The sequence below is a fragment of the Cheilinus undulatus genome, linkage group 18 (genome assembly GCF_018320785.1).
Source record: "Cheilinus undulatus linkage group 18, ASM1832078v1, whole genome shotgun sequence".
In the NCBI taxonomy this organism is placed as follows: Eukaryota; Metazoa; Chordata; class Actinopteri; order Labriformes; family Labridae; genus Cheilinus; species Cheilinus undulatus.
In genome coordinates this window covers 9,227,870-9,253,334 of record NC_054882.1, presented here as the reverse complement: position 1 = coordinate 9,253,334, position 25,465 = coordinate 9,227,870, and the positions used below count along the sequence as shown (strand labels likewise).

At 38.9% G+C, this 25,465-nt stretch overlaps 1 protein-coding gene across 7 annotated transcripts in view; it reads right to left on the bottom strand.

Moving 5' to 3' along the window:
• Window positions 1–25,465, bottom strand: part of klc1a (kinesin light chain 1a) — a 71,179-nt gene that overhangs the window by 18,497 nt on the left and 27,217 nt on the right. For 4 of the 7 annotated variants that reach the window (XM_041812430.1, XM_041812431.1, XM_041812435.1 and 1 more), the window contains exons 6-13: window positions 24,497–24,584; window positions 18,198–18,299; window positions 10,409–10,582; window positions 9,408–9,507; window positions 9,040–9,092; window positions 8,365–8,432; window positions 6,338–6,446; window positions 3,178–3,312 (exon numbers count right to left, since the gene is read on the bottom strand). In XM_041812430.1, the coding sequence (XP_041668364.1) occupies window positions 3,178–3,312; window positions 6,338–6,446; window positions 8,365–8,432; window positions 9,040–9,092; window positions 9,408–9,507; window positions 10,409–10,582; window positions 18,198–18,299; window positions 24,497–24,584 (829 nt within the window). Of the gene's footprint in view, window positions 1–3,150; window positions 3,313–6,337; window positions 6,447–8,364; window positions 8,433–9,039; window positions 9,093–9,407; window positions 9,508–10,408; window positions 10,583–18,197; window positions 18,300–24,496; window positions 24,585–25,465 lie in introns of all 7 variants that reach the window. The other 3 variants (XM_041812428.1, XM_041812432.1, XM_041812429.1) reach the window with 1 other exon arrangement.

Here is a 25,465-nt window from a genome sequence, read left to right as displayed (position 1 = left end):
CCCATGTTGAGTCAGATGAACAGACTGATGAGTCACGCTGCTTCTCACTCCACTAATTTTAAAATAAGTGAGAAGAAAACTGTTTTCACACCTGCCTGTGGAGAGAGCTCGAGTGGAAGTGATGATTTCTTTGACAGGTTGGGAGAAAAAAATGGTGTGACAGCTGCAGGGAGGCAGCAGAGGGTAAAAATACCAGGAATACAACACTTTTACCTATCTAGTGTGATTAAAGAGCCAAACATGGATCATAATAAATGTAAACAACATGACTGTGGTTACATTCATGAATACTTCTATGGTCATTATGCCTTACATGCACATTCAATTGGTTGAAAACTTCTCTGGTAATCTGACAACTCTGGTACTAATTCCAGGTTCTTCTCCTTGTTTCTCAGGTGCCTACAACACATAAATCCTCAGCACCTCAACCACACCATCCAGGCTCAAAAGCTTATATTCTGATTCATTTATTGGAGCTACTTATGCATTCAAACAACCCTGAAGTCTGACTCATTTTTACACCATTCCCCCTCCTCATACTACTACAGCGTAATGGAAAATTTTACAGTTTCCTGGTTTCTGTTCACCTGTTAACTTACAGAATGTGCAATAAGTCTCTTATTCATCTCCCTCATCGTTCTCTCGCTCCTGAGACCAGCGAAACTAGTTTATCATCACAGAAGATGTATCTCTGGTCCCTTTTCTGTGCTGCTGTAATGATAAAATTCTCCTCCTTGGATCATTAGAGTTTCATCTCATCTTAAATCCAACTGAAAATCATCTCAAAAGGATCTCAAGTGCCATATTTTCTGTACATTTTGTTGAATTTCAGCTAAGAATGTATTAACTGATAGTTTAAAGAAGTTTTCAGGGCAAAATAAAAGTACAACTGTTTAAATTCACTTCCAGCTGGAGCTCTTTCCGGATGATACAGGCAGGTTTTAGTTGATATAAATAGTCCACAGATCAGCTGCTGGTGTGTGATTGCCTACAGGAGGCTAATAGCTGACTGACAGGACATTATATTTTATAGACACTGATGCATCTCACACCAAACCTCCCAGAGCCACACTGGAGGATTAGGAGGAGATGCTGATTGGTTGTTCAGGGAGCTATGACTACTGTTGCTATGTGAGCAGGCAGCAGCAGCAGCAGCCTTAAAGAGTAAGACGGTGAGCAGCCTACAGAGACTCTACATCTACATGATCTGCCGCTGCAGTCACTAGAGGCTGAGGAAATACTGCAGATACTGTAAAATATACCAGCTGAGTTAGAGAAGAGGCTCTGCAGCAGAGAGACAGTTAGATAGGTGTGGTCAACATGTGAAACTGGAGGAGATTTACTGCTGTGAAAGCACTTTATAAGAGGAAGAGTAAGTCTGAACAGCTTTACAGAGGAGGGTTTAGTGGAAAAGAGAGGTTTAATGTCTCACCAAAGCACTGTTTGGATGTTAAACACTACAACTGAAGCACCTACTGTGAGGAGATTTAAGATCCGGACGAGTGAGCGTCTCAGCAGAGAGGTCTCACTCGGTCTTATTAATCAAAATCAGTGCAACAGTTTAGTATAAGCAGTAACTATTTTAGTACTGTAGTAGTTCTGACAGTCAATCAGCATTATCAGTGTAACACAGAACATTATTATCGTTTCAGTAAGCCTGACAGATTTTTCTTTGTCTTATTAGGTAAAAACCATCGTATCTTTCTTTACAGAAGCTGCAGGAACCCTGATAAACTTTGACTTTTTAAAATCATCATATCATCATGAGTCATTATGATGATTCAACATGCAAAACTGAAGTGGAATGTAGAAAGTGGATGGAAAAAAACAGCAAAGATGAATTTGTTGAACACAAAATTAGACTTTAAATTTGGAAAGAACTTTTCTTAACTTAGTAAAAGTATGGCACTGAGGATTTCCAGGCTTTCTTGTTTACATGTACTGCCAAGTTGATCAGATTAAGCTTCTTTATTGAACTGCTGTCCTCATTCCAGTACACAAACACCTGGGGAGAAACATCTATTGACACGGATCAGACTGACTCCTCTACAGCAGGCGGCGATGTGCCCCCTTCAAGCTACATAGTAAATATTGGACCTTGTTCCTGTTGGCAGGAGAGAGATGGGATATGACTAGATATGACTTTAACCTTGGTATGAGTGACTTTTCCACAGTAAACTCTACTGGTGCCAGCGACTGGCTAAAATAATAAATATTTAAACATCTGCATCAGCGCATCTCTACCTTATAACTCTACTACCCAACAAAGCAAACTACTGACTATATGTGTTATGTGTATGTGACAAATAAAGCTGATTTGATTTGTTATGAAAAAGGTTAAAAATACTGGAAAATTTAAAATCATAAACAAACCGTATGCAGACTCTGTCAATTTCCTCCTGTTACTATGAGACACTGATTCGATTATCCAGCCAAGGACAATAAACTTGTCTATAATTACTCCTCTGATTTAAAGGTTTAATTATTAGAAAAATAGCAGAATGAGTGTCCCGGGTCTGATATTTAACCAATTTCCCTATGAAAAACTTGTTAAATGTGTATGACAGCTGGCTGTATTATATATTTAAAATGATTGAAGTCAGAAAGCGATTAAAAACAGACTTCATAAAAGGAGGCATGCCTGCACACAGATTGTAAACACAAATTTTATGAATAATGAAAAGCGTAAAGAAATTCAGAGTGCAGGTGGTGTTTTTTTCTAAATCATGAAAAATGAAAGCATTTCTTTTTAATTGTAGAAATGTTTAGTTTAATGGTTTGTCAGCTTTTCTGCTCGTAGACTTTCTCTAAGGTTCTTCTTTAAACTGACAAAAAATTTACCTTGCTTTAGTTTCGATCAAATAAATCCCAAGGGGAAAAGATCATTTAAAAAAGCTGATATTGCAACAAAGTCAGCATGATCAGATCCAAAACAGCTCCATTATTTCAGACCAAATATTAATAATCCAAGTATTAAATCACTAGAATAACTGTTTTGTGTTGACACAAGCCTATCATGTCTTTTTAATCAGAGTTCATGTTTATAAGTGGCTTCTGTCCAGAAAGATACAGGTTGTTTTCTTTATAAACACATCTGAAGCTCATGTTAAGACTCTCAGTGACGTGTTGAGGGCTGTGTACTGTACTTACCCCGTTCCACTCCACGCTCATACTCACTTCCTCGCCACCGTCTGGCCCGCTCTCGTATTTCACCGTGTCAGAGGTTAAGCTCTCACGGCTCCGCTGCTTCTCACGGGCCTCTGGCTCGCTCAAGACCTCCGCCACACGCTGCTTATGAACGTTGTCCAGACCCTGACACACAAACACACACACATATACAGAGAAGGTAGCAATAAATGCCAATTCATCTAATCCAATTAAATCAACAGCCAGGAACCTGTGCCACCTGCAGATTAAACACACTGTCACACACATGGAAACTGTACAGCTGACAGGAACAAGTGCCAATTCATCCAATCCAATTAATAATAAAGCTGTGCACTTTTTACAGCTGCCACAATGAGAGCAGGACCTGGCAAGTACACACAATGAACAGTTGGACAAACAAGAAGGAAAAACTCAAATTCAAATTTTGTAGCACAACAAACAGACAAACTGTTTCATGTTTGATGAAAGTTTTTTTTCTGTTTTTATGGAGAACCATATCCCAATTAAAGTTTAAATTTCTCATTCTATAAGTAGATTTTTTTTTCTTTACAGAGTATTTGTCTTTATTTCAATACATCAGTCTTCTATTTGTTTAGTCATACTGTTTATATTTTCCCTTGGGTGTTTCTTTTACTTGAATTAGGCACATTGAGTTCCCTGCTGTGCTATATTAAAAAAATACTTTACCTGACATAATCACCACCACTGCCCTTACCAGTAAATATATTTTTATGTTTGTTTAGATGACTAAAAATAAACTTATAAATCTGACATCTGTCATTTGTGTAAAAATGCTTCAGAGAAGCTTGCATATAGCTAAAAGCTGACCTATCACACCCCTTTCCATATTTTAATGCAGCTTAATGTGGCCTTAGTGAAACATCTGTGCCATTTTTGGTCAGCATTAGGAGTCAACTGATGTGAGACTAATAACAGGCCTTTGGAACTGATTTGCATTTGTCATGACATACAAATTGTAGTTACTTTGGTAAAAGTAAAGTTGCATTATCATAAATTGAAGAAAACTCAACAACTCAGCCATATCTCTGTCAGCAAGAGAGCAGCACAGCAGCAGCAAGAGAACAGGATGTGATGCTGTCTGCTCTCTATGTCAGCAGCACCCAGGCTTAAGTGCTGATTGGCTAGTATTCATGTGACATCTAGCCAATCAAACTGTTTTGTAAACAAGATGTTTAGTGAGACTAGTGAGAGGGAAAATTATTGTTATTATTGGTAAACTAAAATGCAGATACTGACAATCAGCCAAAATGGCAAATATCGGCCTTGATAAACAGACAGGCTGGTAATTGGTCGACTCCCAGTCAGCATATCATTTAGATCAAGCACAAGAAGAGGTTTTCTACCCTGTATGTACCAGCTCTTAATAGCCTTTCTCAGAACGCTCAGTTTTGGTGTCCCTATTTAAATTCAAATGAGGCCCTTCTCACTCCGCCCTCTCTTTCCAGGATGTGCAGACAACAATACAGCTGTATGCTTCAATGGCTGTGGGTGGAGATACAAGCTGAGGCGCGGGTGTTATAATGACTCTAATATCACATCACACAGAGTGCAAACTCTGAGAGGACCATCACATTTCTTGTTTTCATACATTAGCAGACCATTAATGAGGGACTAGGTTGACTTATTTCAAATTTTGGGGTTGGGTAGACACTCCAGATACCAGAATATATGTGCAAAAATAAAGTATATGATATAAAGTTATACATTCATGGTTCCTTTTTAGGTATTCAGGAACTTGAATGCTAAAAACCCTAATGACACACTAAACTTTTAGTCCGAATACAGACCATTTGAACTTTCCAGAAGAATCATGTGCTGTAAATAACGATCATAATAATAATAAATTTATTTATAAAGCACTTTCAGTCAAAGTGCTATACATAGAGATAAAATCAACAAGGCTCTTTAGAAACAAGTTAGCAAATTAAAGCAGTCTCTGGTATATGTAACGCTGGACCAACGATAGTGTAACAGCAGTAGAGACAGATGCAAAGACAGTTTTGTCTGACCCTGGCTGGGAAATAAATTATTCACAAGAGGAAAAACACAGACTCATGGGATCACTAGAGATAAAGTGGTGATGCTGTCAGGGTCTTGATGCTTTTCATGTTATCTGTAATGAAATATTTCCCCTCTTACATTTTACAGACACTGACAATGATTGAATACAAAGAGAATCTAACTTGTGGTAAGGAATGGATAATAATCAATGCCAAAGCCTTCTTTATCCACGTTTCCTTTTGGTTTGGTACATAAAAAATGAAAGCTTCTTGAGGAAAAAAAAATAACAAAAAAAAGCGTGACATTGTGTACAGGGAATAAAAAAATGATGAGATTTGAACAATCCCAATGCTTTTAACGTTCCCCACGATCACCCATGATCAATTTTTTGTGTGGAAAAATGTAGGCCAACTGTTTTTAAATGCAACAGCAATTTTCTTGTGAATATGTGGGTAATTTGGAAAAGTTTCTACAAAAAACCTGCCTGATCTGTCCTTCTCACCACAAGGGATTATTATAGCACAGAAAACTGTATCTTTGAGAACAGGCTTGCTTCTTCTTTGAGGAGAGGGTAAAATTTCAGAAACATGGCACTACTGGAATCAGAATCCATGCCACATAGAAAAATGTTGCTGGTGTTTGCACCAATATTTGATTGATTTGAAGAAGCCTAATAGGTTTATAAAATAAGTTTTAATATCAAATCAGTATCACTTTCAACTGTGACGCTTCATTCTAATAGAAACAAGGATCAAATAGTGCAGAGTTACTTCCAAACAGAAAGATGCCTAACATAAAGTTTGGAAGAGAATCCTAATTTAGGATACAGGCTGTAGGGCTTCTCCACTTCCTCTTATCTCCACAGGAAACCCCATTAAACCTCATCAGTTACACATCAGCAGAGGCAGTTTAAATGCTGTGGCTTCTCTGTGTCCTAATTATAGATCATCTTCTCCCTAATTTTATGCTAGATAGAACATTTTCTGCCCTCTAATCTGCCGGAAATGCTGTGCAGACCCAATTTGATGTGAGCATTGGTAAGTAGATACAGTCATTTCAGGTTATTTCTGCACTTTAACACAAACAGTGACGGCTAAGCCCCAGAAAGGAATCCTGTGTTATCAGTCACATCATTCAGAGACCACACCTGCTTTCTGGAACGCATGGCAGCTTCCTCCAGAGTCTCTGCCGCCTCAAACTTGCCCTGCCGCCTGTAGAGGGCGCCGAGGTTCTTCAGGGTGGTGGTCACTGTGGGACTACAGAAAAAAGGAAGAACATTTTGTCACAACCATTTGTAAAGGATATCTTTTGATCATAGAGACCTAATTCACTTTATTATAATGCTTATTAATTACTACATATGTCTTTCAATATCTTTAGCTGAACCAAAAGGCTTTGTATAGCAATTTTGCTGCTTAGTTCAGAGCTTGAGTATTTATTTTACAGACATGGCCAGTAGGTCATTCTTAGATGAGTCCTATATAATTTAGAGTAAAAAAGCAGAAGAAAGAAACCAATTTAAGTCTAGAAGTAATTCTAAACAAGAACTTGTTTAATATTATCATTACATCTGCAATTCCAAAAAAGTTGGGGCATAAAATGTAAATTTAAAAAAATGCAATGATTTTCAAACCTCATAAACCCATATTTTATTCACAATAGAAGATAACGCATTAGATGCTGAAGCTGAGATATTTTACCATTTCATAAACTAAAAATGCAAGCTCATTTTTAATTTGATGGCAGAAACACATTTCAAACTAGAAAAGCACTTAGAGAGCGCAGACCTCCGCCATTAGCCCTATCTCCTAAAGAATCCTTAAAAAAATTCCTGGATCCAGACGGTGATCCAGATCAGTCCCAAAATCTAATCCCTTCTTCCTTATGCCATTTCTGACATTTCCTGAAAAAGTCATCAAAATCCGTCCATAACTTTTTGATTTATGTTGCTAACTAACAAACTAACTAACAAACCAACAAACCCTGCCGATCACATAACCTCCTTGGCAGAGGTAATAAGAAGGGATGGGTAACACAAGTCTGGAAAAGTAAGCAGTATTAAGAAAAAAACAGCTGAGCATTTTGCCACTAATTAGGTTAACTGGCAGCAGGTCAGTAACATGACTGAGTATAAAAGGAGCATTTTAGAGAAGAAAAGAATCTCAGAACTAAAGATGAACAGAGGTTCAGCAATCTATAAAAAACGGCAACTTGTGGAACAATTTCATAAAAATACTTATGATTTTCAGGCCCTCAGGCAGTACTGCATTAAAAACAGGCATGACTCTGTACTGGAAACCACTGCATGGGCACAGGAACCCTTCCAGAAATCACTGTCTGTCAAAATCATTTCACCCTGCCATCCACAAATGTATGTTAAAGCTGTATCATACAAAGAAAAAGCCATACGTGAGCACAGCACAGTCTTCTCTGGGCCAAAGCTCATTCAAAATGAACTGAGGTAAAATGGAAAACTGTTCTGTGGTCAGATTGATCAAAATTTAAAATTTCTTTTGGAAACAACAGGCTGTGTCCTGTGGACTGAAGAGGAGAGGGACCATCCAGTTTGTTATCGGCATACAGTCAAAAGCTGGCATCTCTGATGGTGTGGGGTTGCTTTAGTGCCTATGGCATGGGCAGCTTACAAATCTGGAAAGACACTATCAATGCTGAAAAGTTTATAGGGGTTTTAGAGCAACTTACTGGCACATCCATACAATGTCTGTTTCAGGGAAGGCCTTGCATATTTTAGCAAGGCAATGCATAACCACATACCACATCCATCACAACAGCACGGCTTCACAGTGAAAGAGTCCCTACACTGCCATCAGGACACTACAGTAGTAAACATAGCCCTATCCATATTTTTTTTTGAGATGTGTTGCTGCCATCAAATTCCAAATGAGCAATAATATTTTTCATGAAATGTTAAAATGACCTCTATTGTGAATAAAACATGGGTTAATGAGATTTGAAATAATTGTTTTCTAATGTTATTTAAATTTTACTCAGTGTACCAACTTTTTTTGGATGGGGGCTGTACATATAACACAGATATATCTAATGATAACATTTGGAAGATGATCATTATTGCTTTTATACAACATCTGAGCCCATTTCTAATCTCTTATTTCCTAATTTTTTCATCGCCAAAGAATCAGAAAACAAACATACCTGTCAACTTTACAGGCTTTGTACCAGCCTCCATATTCTCCAAATGGTGAACCATCCTTCTGCTTCCCCTACAAAATAAAATGCAGTTTTATTAGTTGACATTAAATCGAATTCAGAGGATCTACACCGGCTTGCTTGAACATTTTGAGTCAACATTTAAAGCCAAGACCTGTAAAGTTAAAATATGAAGTGACTCATGCATAACAGGATGAAAATGAACAGATTACAACACATGTGGCTTTTTTAATACCTTCAAAGGCAACATGAAGGGGGTATTTAGTCCTGAGATTACAGTGTGGTAGCCCCTGAGCAACTAAACCCTTTAAAGCATGGGGAAAATAAACCGGTTGGGATACTCAAATCAGCAGCAGATGGTAATTATTGAGACTTGATCATCTAATCCTGCTCTTTGAAAGGTGAATCCTTCTGCTTCCCTCATAAATACCTTTATAAAACTATTTGAGGACTTTCATGCGGGTGTCAGCATAATGAAGTATTTGTTATCTGCACTTTTGACCAAATTCTGACTTTAAGATTGAAGTTTTCAATGTTCAAAGTTCAGGATGATACTTGGAAGAGCATTAAGTCAATGAAATGCAGATATGCAATGCTTTAAATGGAATTATCATATTATAAAATTAGACTACTGGAAATAAAGCCTCTGGTGTAGCTCACCTTGCTTTGTTCCTCTCTCTCCTCAGCGTGCATCCATATTGGTTTGTTCTCATCTGCACAGAAAGACAGTGAGACACATGAGAAGTAAATCCTGAATGGCAGACATTCACAAAGATAAAAAGCAGTAAAGAGAGGATGTTTTGAAGAAATAAAGCTTTTATTTTTCATTTAAAAAGGTCACTTTTGTTTACAGTTACAGCAACATGAAAATATTAACCTTTTCAGCAGAGGAAGAGCACAACGGGGTCTGTCAGAAGAGGACTAATGTGTTTATGTTTCCCACTAATTCAAAGTCACTCTGGATGAGAGGATTAGAGGTGAAATGTGTATTTGTGTATTTCTATTTATTATCCAGTCACGTGACGTACCATCAACTGAGCCGAACTCCCTCTCATGGGCGCGGGTGAGGATTTCTTTGTACAGAGTTTCAGCCTGCTTGAACTTGCCTTGTTTGAGGTAACAGGAAGCCTGAAAAAACAAAGAGAGACAAATGTAGAGTCAGCAGGACCATTTTATTGATAAAAGACTGATGAACATAGAGCAGTCCCAGGAATTTTACTGAGCTACATTAAACAAGCATTTTGTCTTACAACTACTGTACAAAAGTAACTTCACCCTCCTGTCTGAAGCTAACTCTAGTGAGCAAAATGGTGAGGACCAGGGCAGGGTTAGGGAGAGGAGGAGCTGCCTGAGATTCTCAGAGATATTTGTCCAATCAATGCCGGCATCATCAAGATTACCTTACTGTTGACTGAATCAAGAAACCTTATATTAGGCAGAAGAGGCCACTTATTGGACAAACTCTGATATTTTATTTCTTGCCAAACACCGGATAAAATGTTCAGAAAAGTGTTTGAAAAAAAAAAACACCAGTATTGGACTGATTGATTTTTTTAAACATTGGCATCAGTTACAGCCTTAATTTTCAAAATCAATGCACCTCTGCAGTCAACTACTCAAAGTCTTTCTCAACCAGGCTGAGCTTTGAGAGGAACACAGAGTCAAAGGCATCCTAAGCAAAAACAAGAAACTGTAGCTTAATCACTGTGCTGAAACCTTAACCTTTAAATAGCAATGCTCTGCTGGAGTATATTAAACTGCTTCATAAAAAGGGCTGGCAGCTCCTGAACAAAGTGTTTATGGTATAGCATGCGTGTCTTAAAATAAATTGCATCTTATGGTGCTTTTACTGACTGAAACCATGCAGAGCAAGGATGACTTGTTCTTGAATGAAACATCTTGGTCTAGACAGTGGATCTAAGGTCAGACTGTAAGGGAAAGGTGTGTAATTTGGCTTTTTGCATTATATAAATAAAATGTATTTAATTCTTTCAGATGAAGCAGGCAGCTTTGCCGTCTTCTCTCTCACCAGGTTGTTCTTGGTTTTGGCCACATTTGGGTCGTCAGGGCCCAGTTTGGTCTGGTAAATCTCCAGCGCTCTCATGTAGTAGTACTCCACCTCCTCGTACTTGCCCTGGTTCTGACACAGCAGGGCCAGGTTGTTCAGCTGCTTGGCCACATCTGGGTGGTCCTTCCCCAGCACCTGGGACGGAAACAATTGGACAGGGAGGTAACGAAAACAGTCATTACGTCAAAATAAATGACTTTTGGGCAACAATCAGCCTCTTAAAAAACCATTTGGTCAACAGCCCTGAAACAGAGTGAGAAACCACCACCAGCATGAAACAACTGCTGGCAAAGTTTCTGTTGTAACTGGTACTCACGTACTGATCATGTTTTAATATCTGGCCTAAACAAATCAAAATGTTATGCTTGAACTGCAGAAGTTGTTTTGAAAATTTGGAAACTACTTATTTTACCTAATTGTCTGAATTACACTCAGCATCAATCTGAAAGTTTAAATTTATAACCCAGATTTAAACTCGTGTGGCTTGGTTGTTTTTAACTTTTTGGAAGAAAACTGCCTGCAAACATGCCAAAAAAATAAAATAAAATAAATAAAAATATATATATATCAAGAGCTGATTGTTCTTTCACCAAAGAAGTGCCCAGTGGGTTGTCACAATCCCAGAATTTTAAACTTTGACATGATAGTAGTAAAAATCAATGATAAAGGATACCTGTTTCTATAAAGCAAAACAAATAAGTTCTAGACACCCTTTATCAGGTAATTTCTTGTCTCCAAACACCAAAAAGGAAGTAAAATTCACTGTGTTAAACACTTTGTAAATTTTGCCAACAGTGGGCACTCAATCAGTGCAATAACACAATTTGTCAACTAGAGACCAGCGCTACTCAGTGCTGTCCATCTCCACAGCTTACATCTTATTTTCAGTGAGAATTCTACTGATTTAAAAACAGAACTCCATAAGGGTTGTTTGCTGAACAATTACCCAGTGTTTGGGGTTTTTTTGGATGAATTTGTCCTAATGAGAAGGAAAAACTGTTAAAAGTTGCTGGTTCATGTTACAAGCTGGTCACAAAACATTCAGGGATTGATTGAAGCAAGAACTAAAGAGGCCACTTTAAACAGCTTTTCTCCCTCATCAAGAGAAATTTATCCACGAAACCATAATATAGTTTTACTGTTGAGTAAATATACCTGATAGAGTGCTATTTTAAATAAACAGTCCTAAATTCAAAACAAGAAATAAGTTGCAGGGGTTGGCCTGCTGAGCAGAGGGCCCAGTCTCTACAACTCAAGTTTGGGCTACTGAACTCACAACCAATGGAAAATAATCGTGGTCAATCATAAGTTAGCAGCACAAAACATGAAGGAGATACAGCAACAGAAAGGAAGCTTTCAGCAGCAGTTCCCACTGCGTTACAAAGCAGTGTTTTGCACAACACCTATCCTGTCAGGTTATAACTATAAGAATTAAGAATCGCTCCAGTTTTGAAAACTGATGGAAATATTCAAAGTAACATTAGACCTCAACTCAATTTATATATGATATATGAGCAGCCGTTTTTTTAAGATTTATTTTGGGGCCTTTTCATGCCTTTATTAGATAGTGGAGGACAGTGGATAGACTCGGAAACAGGGATGAGAGAGGGGAGAGACATGTGGCAAAGGGCCACAGGCTGGGGTCGAATCCAGGCCGCCCCGTAAGTACATGGTGCGTGCCGTAACTACTCGACCATCTCCACGCCCTAGAGCAGTCATTTTTTAAATCAATATTATATTTCAGTGCAAAAATGCACAATATTGTTTTCTGTTAATATTTGATAATGCTAAAATAAAAATTCATTTTAGCCTTTACTGATGTTGATACTGATATATAAATGCAGGAACTTTAGTCCACAGAACTAAATCTAAAATTCAAGAAATAAGGTTGAACAAAGAAAAAGACTTCATTTGACATAGGTCTGTTGATCTTGCTTTAAACTCCACAAAGTTATTTGTACATAAGGTTAGTATTTACAACGTATATATCTGTTATAAAGATCAATACAAATTTTCATATCTGCTGATACAGATTAACTTTTTTCAGCTAATATCTATAGATACTATGTTCATGCTGATCACTTTTTGCTTCCTTAAGAGTCACCTTTGCTCTTACTCTGTTTGTAAAGGACATAAACAAACTATTGCATCTTTATGCCCAAAGGACTCAGCATTTACAGACCTGTGAATCAAAATGATTGACCACTACTCTTCCAAGCTCCTGGCAGCTCTAGCTTAACACAGAACTCTTGCTCACATTTTAAACTGAATTTAAGATGTTATATGGCCTTTTTCAGAAACAAACAAAAATAAATTACACTTTTGCTACACGTTGAAATAAACAGCATTGATGTAGATTTTTACCAAGTTAAAAGGTTTAATGTTTTTTGTGAGTTGCCACATAATCTTGTTTGCTCCTGCCAACCATTCCCTGTACTTTTTTTGTCATTTTGAAAATTTCCATAAACTTTTCCCCGTCTTCCTCCCCCTTCTTTTTTTAGAGGTGGCACAAAGGCTGCAGTAAATGCCATGAATTTCCACAATAATAAGCACATCCACAAAAAGATTTAAAAAAATCATACACTGCTACATAACTAGACCATGTAGATTTAATAAAACACTCAGACATGTCTCAGTAAAATTGCAAACTGTCATCAGTTTTAGACTTTTAACAAGTAAAAATTCTGCCACTTCTCTTGCTATGTTAGGTTGACCCTTGCAATGCCTTCTAGGATTAATGTAAAGTATTGCTGCTCTAAATCAAATCTTATTTAAATACTTTGCACAAAAATATCAAAAGACACTTATTATTATTAGCATTTTAGATCTAGAAACACAGGCCTCCATACGCGATAACAATCATAGTATCCAAAAAGATTTGACTGGCGCCAGACTGGTGGACTTTTGACCTACTTGATTAAATAAAAGCTGATTACAGGGCACAAACGCATCAGTTAAGCAACAAACAACATTAAGCATAAAAACTGTGTCCTCCAGTCTACACAGAGCTGAACAGAACAAAGAAGGAGCACGACTATGGAAAATTATCTTTACAGGTGGAAGTGTTTGCATTCACTGTGTGCTGTGGAGGCTTAACGCAATCAGAGACGAGTGTAGCAAGCGTGAAAGAGATGCAGACGAATCATTAGAGAGGGTTTATGGGAGTCTGACAGGCTTGTAAAGAAGGAGATCAGACAAGGACAGAGAGAGTGAAAAATGCAGAAAAGAGAGGAAGAGGAGAGGACAGGTTTTAGTAAAAGGAAGGAAAGGAAGGATGAGTGAGGAGAGAATGCAAAACAGAAGTCAGCAGAAGTGCACTCTCCACAAAGACACCACCTTTTAAAATGCCAGACAGGAGGATATGAGCAGTAGGAGGACAGAGAAAAATTGAGAAATAACAACAGCTGGTGAAAAGTTAAAGAGAAAAGGGTAAACCAAGTAGCTTATTGTTTCTCCTTAAGGGGATTTCTGGTTTCAGATAACTGCAATATATAAATCTGTAGGAGGTCTGAGGACGAGCCCCTCCGGAGCGTGACAGGATCGTCTCCGCCTCTGTGGGGGTCTGACAGTCTCTCAGCGTGTGTGATCAAACAGGACAGTGCAGAGTGATCCGAGCGATGCCACCTGCAGCATTCACTCAGCGCTGGCCTCCCACGCCTCCTCCTCCACAGTGTAACAAATCTGACAGCTTTCCTGTAAACATCGTTAGCTGGAAAAGGATTGCAATAAGCCGAGCGCAGGGCACGATGTGGGTCACTGAGGGACTGATTGTGTTTATTGATAGAAGCCTTCAAATACCAAAAGTGCTGCAATATGTGGTGGATTTCCAGGAAGCTTTTAGAAACAACGGCTTAATCTGAAATTAAGCAAAAAAGCCTCTACTTACTGGGCATTTACTGAACCCTCAATTTGGTAAAATACAACTGAATAAAGGAGTTTTGGACAAATTCAGGCATTTGCGTCTTTGTTAAACACAGTTTTACAAAACAATAAGGCAGAAGGTAGGGTTTTATTCTTTTGTTGAAAGACTTTTAAGAAGAAAATACATTCTTAGTTGATGATTAGGAGCATCAGGCTTATATGAGATTAAGCAATGATTTTATTATTTACTTGATTAGGGCTATTGTTTTAAGCCTGGGTGCACATCCAATTTTAGGGGCCTGATTTAGCCATTTAGCTCCCAGTGATCAGGATAAGGGGGTCTCAGCTTGATTTAACGTTTGTCTCAACTAATTACTTGTCCAAATAATCCTCAAGTGTTTAGTTTTAGCACAGTTATCAGAGTAGTCCTGGTCAAGCTGTGTGTGTTCAGAGGATCATAAAGTTAAAAACTGGCTAATAAGTCCTTATAGGTGCGATCTATCATGTTCGTAAAATTAGTTCAGATTTGAAAATCCTTAAGTCTGTAGTCTAGTGTAATTGTCTCGTCTAGACTGAGGTTGTCCACGCACTACACCAGTTTTATGCCCAACTTTAAGCCAGATTTCTCCCACTGAAGATTGAAGGGGGGGGGGGGGTCCTGAGTCCTGAGATGCTCAGTGAAAAAGATTATTTGTCAAAACAATCCTCAAGTGTGAGGAGTCCTCACAATTATTTCACCACGACAAAGCCACCCTGAACTTGAATGCCAAATATCAAACATTTGATAGGTCAGGCTGTGTAGAGCTGCATACCAACAACAACAATACGAGTGAGCACACCAGATAGCATCACCAACCAAATGTTACATCGTTTTTTCATGTGTGGGGAATCTTCACAGTGAAATCACTACTATGAACGGCAGGTGTGTGGTGTCTTGTCTTGTCGTATGCTAAACCTTTCAGATATTCTGGTGGAAATACTGCTTTTCAAACTTCATTTTTGTGTCATTAACAAGCTTTAAGTTATTTCTTCACAATTTTGTCTCACCTGGACTTATTGTCTTAAAAAGCTTGTGAAACATCAACCCTGTGGTGCACAGTCCAGCTGTAAACATCCTTTTTTTCAGGACAACCTGGGCTTTAAGAATATGTGTGCTGTAATAATGTCACTTGAATATAAGAAAAGATGTAATGGGACTATAAAGACAAAAGATAAAAATAAACAGAAATTAAAAACTCCAAGATTTTTTTGTGGGACACAGAAAACTAATGACGTTTTTTGCACAAACTTGTTCTCCCATCTCTTAGGGACCAAAAAGTGAAAAAAAAAAATCATTCTGTGACAAAAAGTCATCCAAATATTCACATATTTACAAAAAAAGTCCTTGCACTTTTGTTGTATGGGCTGTTTATGAGCCATTATTCAAAGCAGGTCCTGTCTTCAGTGACACTGGGCCACATCACAGGCTCTCTGTCTCTCCTACTCTCTATGTTGAGTTCTATAAGCCACCTCCTGCATGAGCTAAGTGGAAAGACATGGGCAGACTGGCAAAACATGATGTGAAGACAGAACAGACTTGCACTGGTTGTCACAGCCTTTAGAAACGACATAAAATGGATTAGAAATGGATAAAAAAAATGTTCAATATCAGAGTTACTGGTATGGAAAGTCACTCAAGTTCCAGGCTTGCTAGAAAAGATTCCATAAAGCTAAGAAGCAATTAGAATGGTACAACGGAAGGCTGTGAGAAGAAGAAAAAGGAAGTGGCAATGACTTATGGTTCAAAAGTTATTTCACTTTAAATAATTTGTTTCTTCTTGTCATATACGACAATGCTGTCTCAAAAGGTTCGAGCTGATCGTATTTCAATATAAAGTATGTGAGATAAGACAGGTGTGACGGTCCCACAAAAAAGGTTTAATACTGTCATCTCTGCAAGTCCGAACTAGAATTTCCAAATCAGCAATACTAATTACGAATGCTGTCGTTATTGCTGGCCTACAGCGTCAGTGAAATAGGCCAAAACTGCAGTGAAGCCACCCACGTGGGACAGCTGGGGCTTTAGCTTACATCAAGGTCTGATTTTCCTGCTCTACTGCCTGGATGTAAACCAGCACAGTAGATGGCTGAAACCTTTTGCAGCTGTGCAGGTTAACTGGCATATAACAACACAACCAGAGAAATATATGGCTACATTTTATGGAAATGAGGATGTTAACATTAAAGGATGACCAAAGGCTAATGTGGCAAGACTCTACAAACCAAAAATAGCTGTCAACGTTGATGTTAAAGAATATGATGGACTGGTTAAAATGCAAATCATCGAGACACATGTAGCCTAGTCTGGATTGAAATTTGCATTAAATCAACAATAAGCATATTTGCTGCAAAAATCCCTCATGTGAACTATCACCAATATGTAGAATTTCGCCTCTATGTCAGCAGCTTCATCAGCCTGTATACGGTTCCAAGACACTTTAAGTCCATGAATACATAAAACTTTCATAAGATTCAATAATTCAATCTAATGAAAAGGTTCTGTATTTTTTATACACAGCTGAACCCTTAGTAAATAGTTAATTTGCTGTGGGCTATTTACAGTGTTGGATTAATACACATTTGTTGCTCTAGTAATTATTTAGGGCAGCAGGATGCTGTGTGTAGGGCTGAGTCCAAATGAACCACGGTGTAAGTGCTAATGGAGCTCTACTGCACTGAGGAATAAGATATATCAGTCTCTGGAAAGACAGTCAGTACTAATATATTACTGGACTGTGGACTAATTCATTTACCGGTGAAGAATCTCTTTCCTTCAGTGTTTCAGTGCAGCTCAGTGACAAGTCATGCGAATGCAAAGAAGTTCTCTGCTATAATATTCAACAGAATATTGGTGTAATTGCACTATATAACACCAGGGTCGTTGCTGGAGGATACTTGGTTCTTTCACTGTCCAGAACTTAAAGAATAACACTGTCAGCAGGACAAGTAGTGACCTTTTCTAATCGATAAAGTTTCTCCCTGATTGCCACGTTAGCTCAGGCTTTCTCTGAGCTAAAAATATAAGAAAACTGCAGGAAGACAACCTCTGCAGCAGCCCTTCTCTGCCTCAGTGACATATCTCTCAGCTTAAGCGGGAGCATTATCATCTGAGTTTAAGTAGCACAAGAAAAATGACATTGCTCAGCTTAACCAAAGCTCATGTCTCCTTTGCAGAGAAGTGTGAAGGAAGGAGAGCAAGGGTTTGTTTCAAGGCAAGAATGAAAATAATAAATCAAAAGGTACAGTCTAGACCTGCCCTCTGTGTAAATTGTCTTGAGATAAGATGAACTGGCGCTACACAAAAACTGATTGATTTACCTCCACATAGGTGACGCATCACTGACACAATCACTGATGGAACTTTGTAATCGTGGAATAAAATACACAACAGGATTCACAATACTCATAAGCTGTTGGTAACAGTTCTCATTCAGGGAAAAAAAAAAGCAGCTACTGAAAGTAAGGGGATGCAAATAATTACATTACTTTGAATTTTGAGTCATTAATCTGTCACTGTTATTGTTGTGAATTGAATGAGCTGTGCTGAAAGGGAAAGCTTGACAGAGCTTGGCAGCAGGAAGTGTGTCCTTGATTCTGCTGCATCTAAAACCAATGACTCATCTTTTGTGTGAAATCCTCAGTTTTCAGTGATTGACTGCCTTGTTACAAAGTAGGACAGAGTGTTTGTGAAAGTGAAAGTAAACTTTTGTTTAAGTTTTAAGACCAACAAATAAAAAAATGACCAGCTGTGAACTGTGGGGGACACTCTGACAAAGCTGCTTAGTCATGCTCTCATACTGTTTGTATAACTACTGCTGATATTGTTTGGTCATGGTGTTTGTTGACCTACCTTTTCTCTGATCTCCAGCGCTCTCTTGCACAGAGGTTCTGCTTCTTTGTACTTCCCTCGCTTGCCATAGAGGACAGCCAGGTTATTTAGGGTAGCAGCGACCTGACAGGGACACAAACACGTTTGTTATTTCAAAATACTTTAAGCACCTATCTTAACCCATGTGTTTAACATTTGGGCAACCACGGGACTCCACCACAACAGCACAGTGCCATTAATCTGGTGTAATTAATGAGGAAGAGGATGTGCAAAAACAGAATGTGATTAACTGGGCTGTCATTTGATCCCAGTAAGCCGTCTCTCCACAGTGCTCTGAGGAGGAGGGAAACCAGAGGCGCCTGGGGGTCACCTCTGATCTCTGATTCAGACAGGATCTGGTGGCCATGTGGACAGAGTGGGAGGACAGGAAGGAGGACGAGAAAGGGAGGTGACGTGTCTGGGAGGAGGGGGAGATTAGTCAATACCTAGAGTAGAGGGAAAAGGGTGTAAGAGGAAGAGTGGAAGGAAATAAGATCAGAGGGAGAGAGGGCATGACAGACAGAGAAAGCTGATTGACCTACAGATCTAATTTTCATACTTTTTTAAGCTTTATTCCTGAACGGTTTCATCGGGTAGATCCTCAATTATCAGCGAGTATCTATAAGATAAAGATAATCCCCCACAGCTTTGGAAAATTGCTATATAAATGAGGGCACAGATTTAGACATAAGAACATTTTTGAAGTGTCTGAGGGAAATGTCACACCTAACCTGTTTGGTTTTGTTAAAATGAACTCAAGTCTGTTTGCCAAGTCCGTGCGGCTCAAGTATGCTGGCGGGAAACCTGCAAACTGAACCCTTGTGGACCAAACACCCATACTAAGGGTGCACTCACACTAGGCCATCCGTATCGTGCCTGGGCACATTTAAGCCTAAAGTCCGGTACGTTTGGCCGGTGTGAGTGCAATCGTTCCGTGCTTCGGCGCGGCACGCTTCGCAGCCCCGGCACGGATAGACGAGGTGGGCCTAGGCACGCCACGGATGCAAATGAAGGAACACAAGTGAGGGAATGTGACGTAGCGTGAAGTAACAACCAAATGACCCGCCCCATAGCAGAGGTAGCAGCTGCACACTAGAAACAGCAGGATTTTTCAACAAGTTACAAAGATTTTATAAGAGCTGAAGAATTTAACTTCGCACAGCTCTATGATCTCGTTCTAATGGATCCAAGTCCAGTCCACATTTCTGACCAGTTTCTAGCAAAGTCTGGCTTTAATGACTGTGAGAATTTTTTTGGTTTGAGAAATAAAACTTCTTCCCTTGATTGAATCACAAACAGCAGCTCACAGGATAACAAACACCTTTCATCCTCCGTGCGTAAAGGAGTGTGCCAAATACGTGGACAAGTGTGTGTCGGGGTTAACCACATAGCTGATTTAACCTCTCTTATAAAATTAAAATGCCCAACTATCATCCACGGAATTAACTTACCTCTGATTCTATTTCATGTTATCAGGAAGTGAAATTGCGATCTTGATTGGTGATGTTTGAACGGAGCATCGTTTATTAATCCTGTGGTGCATTCACCTCCAGCTCTCATCAGATGGTTAAAATTGCTCATGTCACTGTAAAAAATCTTTTAACTGAACATTTAATCTTGCTCTGGACACAGGCTGTCCTGTGACATGAGAGCTTGTTTGATGTATCACTGAACAGCATCCAAACGCAGAGAGATGCACAGTTCAAAACACGTAAAATAATTCCAGGGGGGTTCAGATAGTACACGGACACGCAGAGGAATGACGGTAGGGGCTTATACGAGTTAAAAGTCAGGGTTTTATTCAGCAGAAGTGCTTGGAACTCTGATCAGGCTCAAGATTATATACTGGGAGTGATAACTCTCCGCTATCAACTGCTTTCTCTCTCTCTCTCTCCTCACTTGGCACTGTATAGTTAAATGTAGCTACTGATCCCAGGTCAGGTCAAATAACTCCAGTGTCAGATCAGATATGTATAAATCTCTTGCTGTTTTACAGCCTAAAAACAACACTTATGTATACTGAGTCATCAACACGTATAAATTCATCAACAGTGGATGCTGTGATGACATCGGCACGTGACGTATTCATGCCCTGTCCTGGATGCATTGAGCAGTGTCAGGGGGTGAAATGGGCTTCGGCACGGCTAGAATACAGTATGGTACGGATGACCTAGTGTGAGTGCGCCCTAAGACTGCTTTAAAAGGTGGGTCTTCAGCCCCCCTTTTCTGGACTCTGTTGGACTCATTTGTGGTAAGAACATGAACTGATCCTGATCCAACCTCATCAGGAAGCAGTGCGCTTTTTTGCATTAAAGCAGCTACCACAGCAATTAAACATATGTTAAAGACCATGAGCATGTGTGACAGATCTCAGAGACAAGTTGTGGATCAGGAGAAAAGACATGCATCTTCACCTGAACTGCCATGTTAAGAATTTCTAAGGACTCTCAGACATCCACATATAATTTTAAAGCTGCTACTGTGCTTAATTTCCAAACTGTATGGGCTGCCTAACTGGTGAATGCCAACAGCATAAAAGCCAATAATCAAAGCTGACATCAGTCAATGTAGTTGTCTGTCACTTCTGAAACTGGACAGTGATTTCAGAGCAGTCAAGGCCAGGCAGGAGCAAACTAGTCTTTGTTTATTTCTGGGATTTTCCTGCAAGAATTTCTAAATAATCAGACAGTATTGTCTGTATGCATCTCACATTTTGATCACTTGTAAATGTCTCTGTGTGAACAGATTATGCTTGAGAGCATCATACAGCAATGTAACAAATTGGTCCATGATCTGGACCAGAGCAAATCAACTACATGTGAGAAAATACCCTAAGAATTACGACCACATATTGGGTGATACTGCTAATAAAAGTTCAATAATTAATCTTAAATCTGATGTGTTCAGATACCAGATGCACCTTTGAACTTCTTCACCTTTTTACACCAATAGTCTGGGGTCTACTGTTTCTATATCAAGGAAAAAAGCTTGCCCATGCCAAATTTCTCATGAAAATTTTCAGAAAAGTCCTTCAAACTTTTTCAAGTGAAAATAACACATTTACAAGGTGCAAAAGGGCTTGTGGTTAGATTGTTCCCCAGCAGCCTGTGTCTCACTGCATGTCGTTCCCCCTTTCTCACCCTTGTTTCTGACTAATTCACCGTCCTGACTCTATCAATAAAGGCATAAAGGACCAAAAAGAAATCCTAGCGAAATAATTTTTCTTAAAAATGTGGAGTACACTATTTTTTAACAATACATTTGGCTAGGGCAAATTTGTTACATTTTTTCCTGTATGTGGTAGGTGTATAGAGTGGTGCACAGTGCACATTAGAGGCTTAATGTCTTTTGTCCAATAATAGACTTTCATGCACAGGCAGAGTCACAAAAGCGGAGATGCTGCATCCCAATGAATCTGTTCCTCAAACTTTTCTACACAACTTGATAACAATCCCAAAAGCAGCCCATCATCCTCCTCCAGGTCTCTCTGACATCCCACTTGGACTCTTGTGAACTTGACATTTAAATTGATGCGTAGCCAAAAAACCACAATCATAGGCTTCTAATCTCAGACCCTCTTCACTTTGAGGGAGAGATTCAACACAACAGCACTTCGATGGGGGTCCTTTAACCCTTTCAAAATAGGCCCATTTCTAAGCTGTTGCTAAACGATCAGAGCTTCAGACCACCCAATCATACTGGATGTGACGGTACATACAAGTAATAATAAGTAACCTGATTTCTGGGTAATACTTTTAATTAAATACCCTATGCGCAAAATTTGGTGTAGTTCCTCAACTTCCAACTTTCAAAACGGGTCAAAATGAAAGTTTATTCGAAGACATTCAAAGATTAAAATGATTATAAATGAAAGAAAGAGAAAGTGGTGAAGAGGTGGATATGAATGAAAGTTTTGATAATGCAACAAAATGACAAAGTAGGAGAATCAGTGTCAGATAATCGGCAGCATTGCTGTCAAAATACAGGTTTTCTGTTGACATATCACTTAGAGAAATCACTTCCTTGTGGAAAAAGGATCAGGGTCTGATTGTTGGATTATAGTTTGGAGATGGGAGAGGAGAGCTAACCTCAGTTTGACATAGTGGTGAAAGACGGATGTCCAAACAGTGGAGACACCGGCCTGCTGGGGTTAACACAGTTAGTGTATGTTTACAGTCACACTGACAAACAGAGGTTAATGGGTTAGAAACCAAACTGAGGTTAATTATTCATGAATCTTCTGTGTTTACCCTAATCCTACAGGATTACTGTCACAACCCTAAACAAATAATTTAGGGCTCTTTGCAAGAAATGTCATCTTGTCTGTGGAATTGTGATTTAAAATGCATAAGGTGTGAAAATACCAAGACTGTATTTCCTGAGGGATTTTAGGCACCGTGTGTTACTGTCTGGGACTAGAAAAGCACCATTTATTATCATTAGAAGCTCCCACTTTAAAGGATGTTAGTCTAGTTAGCTATATTGACAATTATAAAGTTTTAAGGTTTTAAAGAGCAGGTTATTTTATACAGCAAAGGACAAAGCATGTACTCAGTAAACTCAAACCTAACACAAAGCCAAATTTATTGTCTTACTTAGCTAGTTCGAAGTCTTGTTCTTAGGAAAAAGTTATGGATGTTTCTAAATAAAAAATAATCAAGGATGGTGCAGCCTAAACCGCATCCAAAAGCAACAACTCTGAAACTTCCTGGTAATTTCATGAGCTTCTTAATCAAGATAAACACAGCTACTACCACAAAACTAAATTAAAGTATAATTCAAAAGCAGCCTCTGGTTGCACTGTTATTATGGCTGTCTGTGTTGTTAAATGTGTTACCTGAAGGAGAGACGGGTGGAAAAGTTTTAATGTACTTTATTGATCCCCAAGAGGGAACTGGGACGCTGCAGCAGCCAAAAATAGGTGCAGAGCAAAGAGCAGAGGTTCATTATTAGAATTAAGAGGTTTTTTTTTTACAAGACAAAATTTTTCTATTAGTGTTCCGTAAAAGGGGACACTGGAACACGATGCTTGTACTGGCTTTGTTGCTGTGATTGAGACAAGGAGATTACAACCCTGTGTGTCTTTACATAATTTTTAGGCCGCTGCCATGAGCTGCCTAGGAATAACAAAGAAATAAACTCACCAGCACCTGCAGATAAACCTGTAAAAACTTGTGAAACTTTTAATTTAGACCTACACCGAGGTGCTGTTTGCATTCAATGACTTAAAAGTGTTAAAATAAATGGCTGTTGAGCCTAATGTATCTTTTAATATATTATGTGTTTTTATGTCTTGTTTTTGCTCAATGATGTTTTCAATGCTCTGTTTTTTTTATCAGCATTTTTAATATCACTTTGAGTTTCTCTATGTATGAAATGAACTTGCCTTGCCATGCCTTGTGTTCATTAATAAAAAGTGTTTGATAGATGTATGGTAGGGAGGAAAGAGTTCAAAGATGTCACCAATCAGTTTGTACCTCGGTTTACGGGTCATGGTTCAGCACGGATTTGGTTCACTGGGCAACAGCAACATTAAGTCCCAGACTTATTGCTCATGTTAGCGCAGCTAGTGGTGCAGCTTAAAATTTGTTTCATCTGAAACAGTTTAAAGATGGCTGGAAAACAAAGACTGGAAAAAGACACATCAATGTGCCTAACAGAATTTAAGACATCTCACTGGAAAAATAAGACTTCTTAAGACCTTAAACGGCCTTAAATTTTAAATGTCCAGTTTAAGACCTTTTAAGATATTTCAAGACTCAACAGGAAACCCAGTAGATCACACTTGTCAAACGTAAGACCGAAGCTTGCCTGGAACATCATTTTATGTGGACCGCAAGAGCTTCCAACCCTCTTGGACTCGAGTCATGTTGTTGGGTTAGTCTGCTGCTTTCTTATGTTGTTCTAGTTAGCTTTGTGTTTGAGCTCTTTTGGGTGCCAATGTCTTTGTCTAACTATGTAAGTGGCAGAACATTGTTATAAAACACCCAGGACAAAAAGCTCATGTATTTTTTCTCATTGTGTGAATCACCTTATCCATGCTGTTGAAGTGATTGACCAAGTTTCTTAAAAACAAGGTGCTTTACTCGTGTTATGTCTTTTCTGCATCAGACAGCAAGGACAATGCACTCCTGGAAGCTATGGCTTTGAACCAAGCTACAGAATAATGCATCCTCCTGATTACCGCAATGTCAGAAAAATATTCCTGTCAAACATTTTAGAGCCAGAAAACAGAGCCAGACAGAATGACTTTGATATAATGTAGAGGCTGATGTACTCACAGCTGGATGGTCCCTGCCCAGCGTCTTCTCCCTGATGGCCAGAGCATCATTCAGCAAGTTGGCTGCCTCCTTGTATTTGTTCTGATCCCTGACAGACAGAAGCAAACAGAGTCAGACATAGTGACAGAAAGATAAATGGAGAGCATAACAAACATTTGACAAACATGCCAACAGTTTCCATATACAGCCCGTTATTTTAATGTGACATGGTTTAAAATAGCTTTGCAGAAGTTCCCACAGTCAAAGTAACAACAAGCTGACAAGTCGAACGAGCCTTTCATTCCTCCAAGGTAACCAAAAACATGACTATTCAATGAATACGATTAATGGAGGTAAAAAACATGGAACCAGCCCTTGTAAAATTCTTGCTCGGCACTTTTATGCCAGTCTTTTGTTCTTACCGTTTCGGGCCAGGAAATTAATGCTTCCCCACTTCTATTACAGTACTGTAAATCTTTGGCTGTGTCTGCTATGTTTGCTGTGTCCCACTCCTGACATAGAGAGGCATCCAATTATCACGTGGAGCTCTTATAAAGGCCTGCCACACAGTGCTTTCAGGGTTGTTACCAAGGGTTTCCAGGAAATGCCACCATGTTGTGGTGGTGACAAAAAGAAGTCATGAAGAGCCATTAACTTTCTTTTCAGACTCTTCAAGGCTCTGAAAGTATTCGAATTATTCTTCAGCAGCAGCAAGGTTGAACGCTTTCCCTTCATTGATAACCAGCGAATAGACTCTCAGCATTCATTGAAAAGCTTCCCCCTTATAAACTCCCTTTTGAAACAATGGGAATGCTTGTTAAATAGTCAGACTTGCCTGGGGACTTCAGGGATTTATAAGTTACTGAAAAATTCTTAGAAACAGAAGCGTTTTCAGCGAACTGATCATTAGTACCAGCACATTCTGTGGTTGTAAACTTCTAATGTTCACACCACAGGAAGTGGAGAGGAAAATTATTTTCTTAGTCAGTT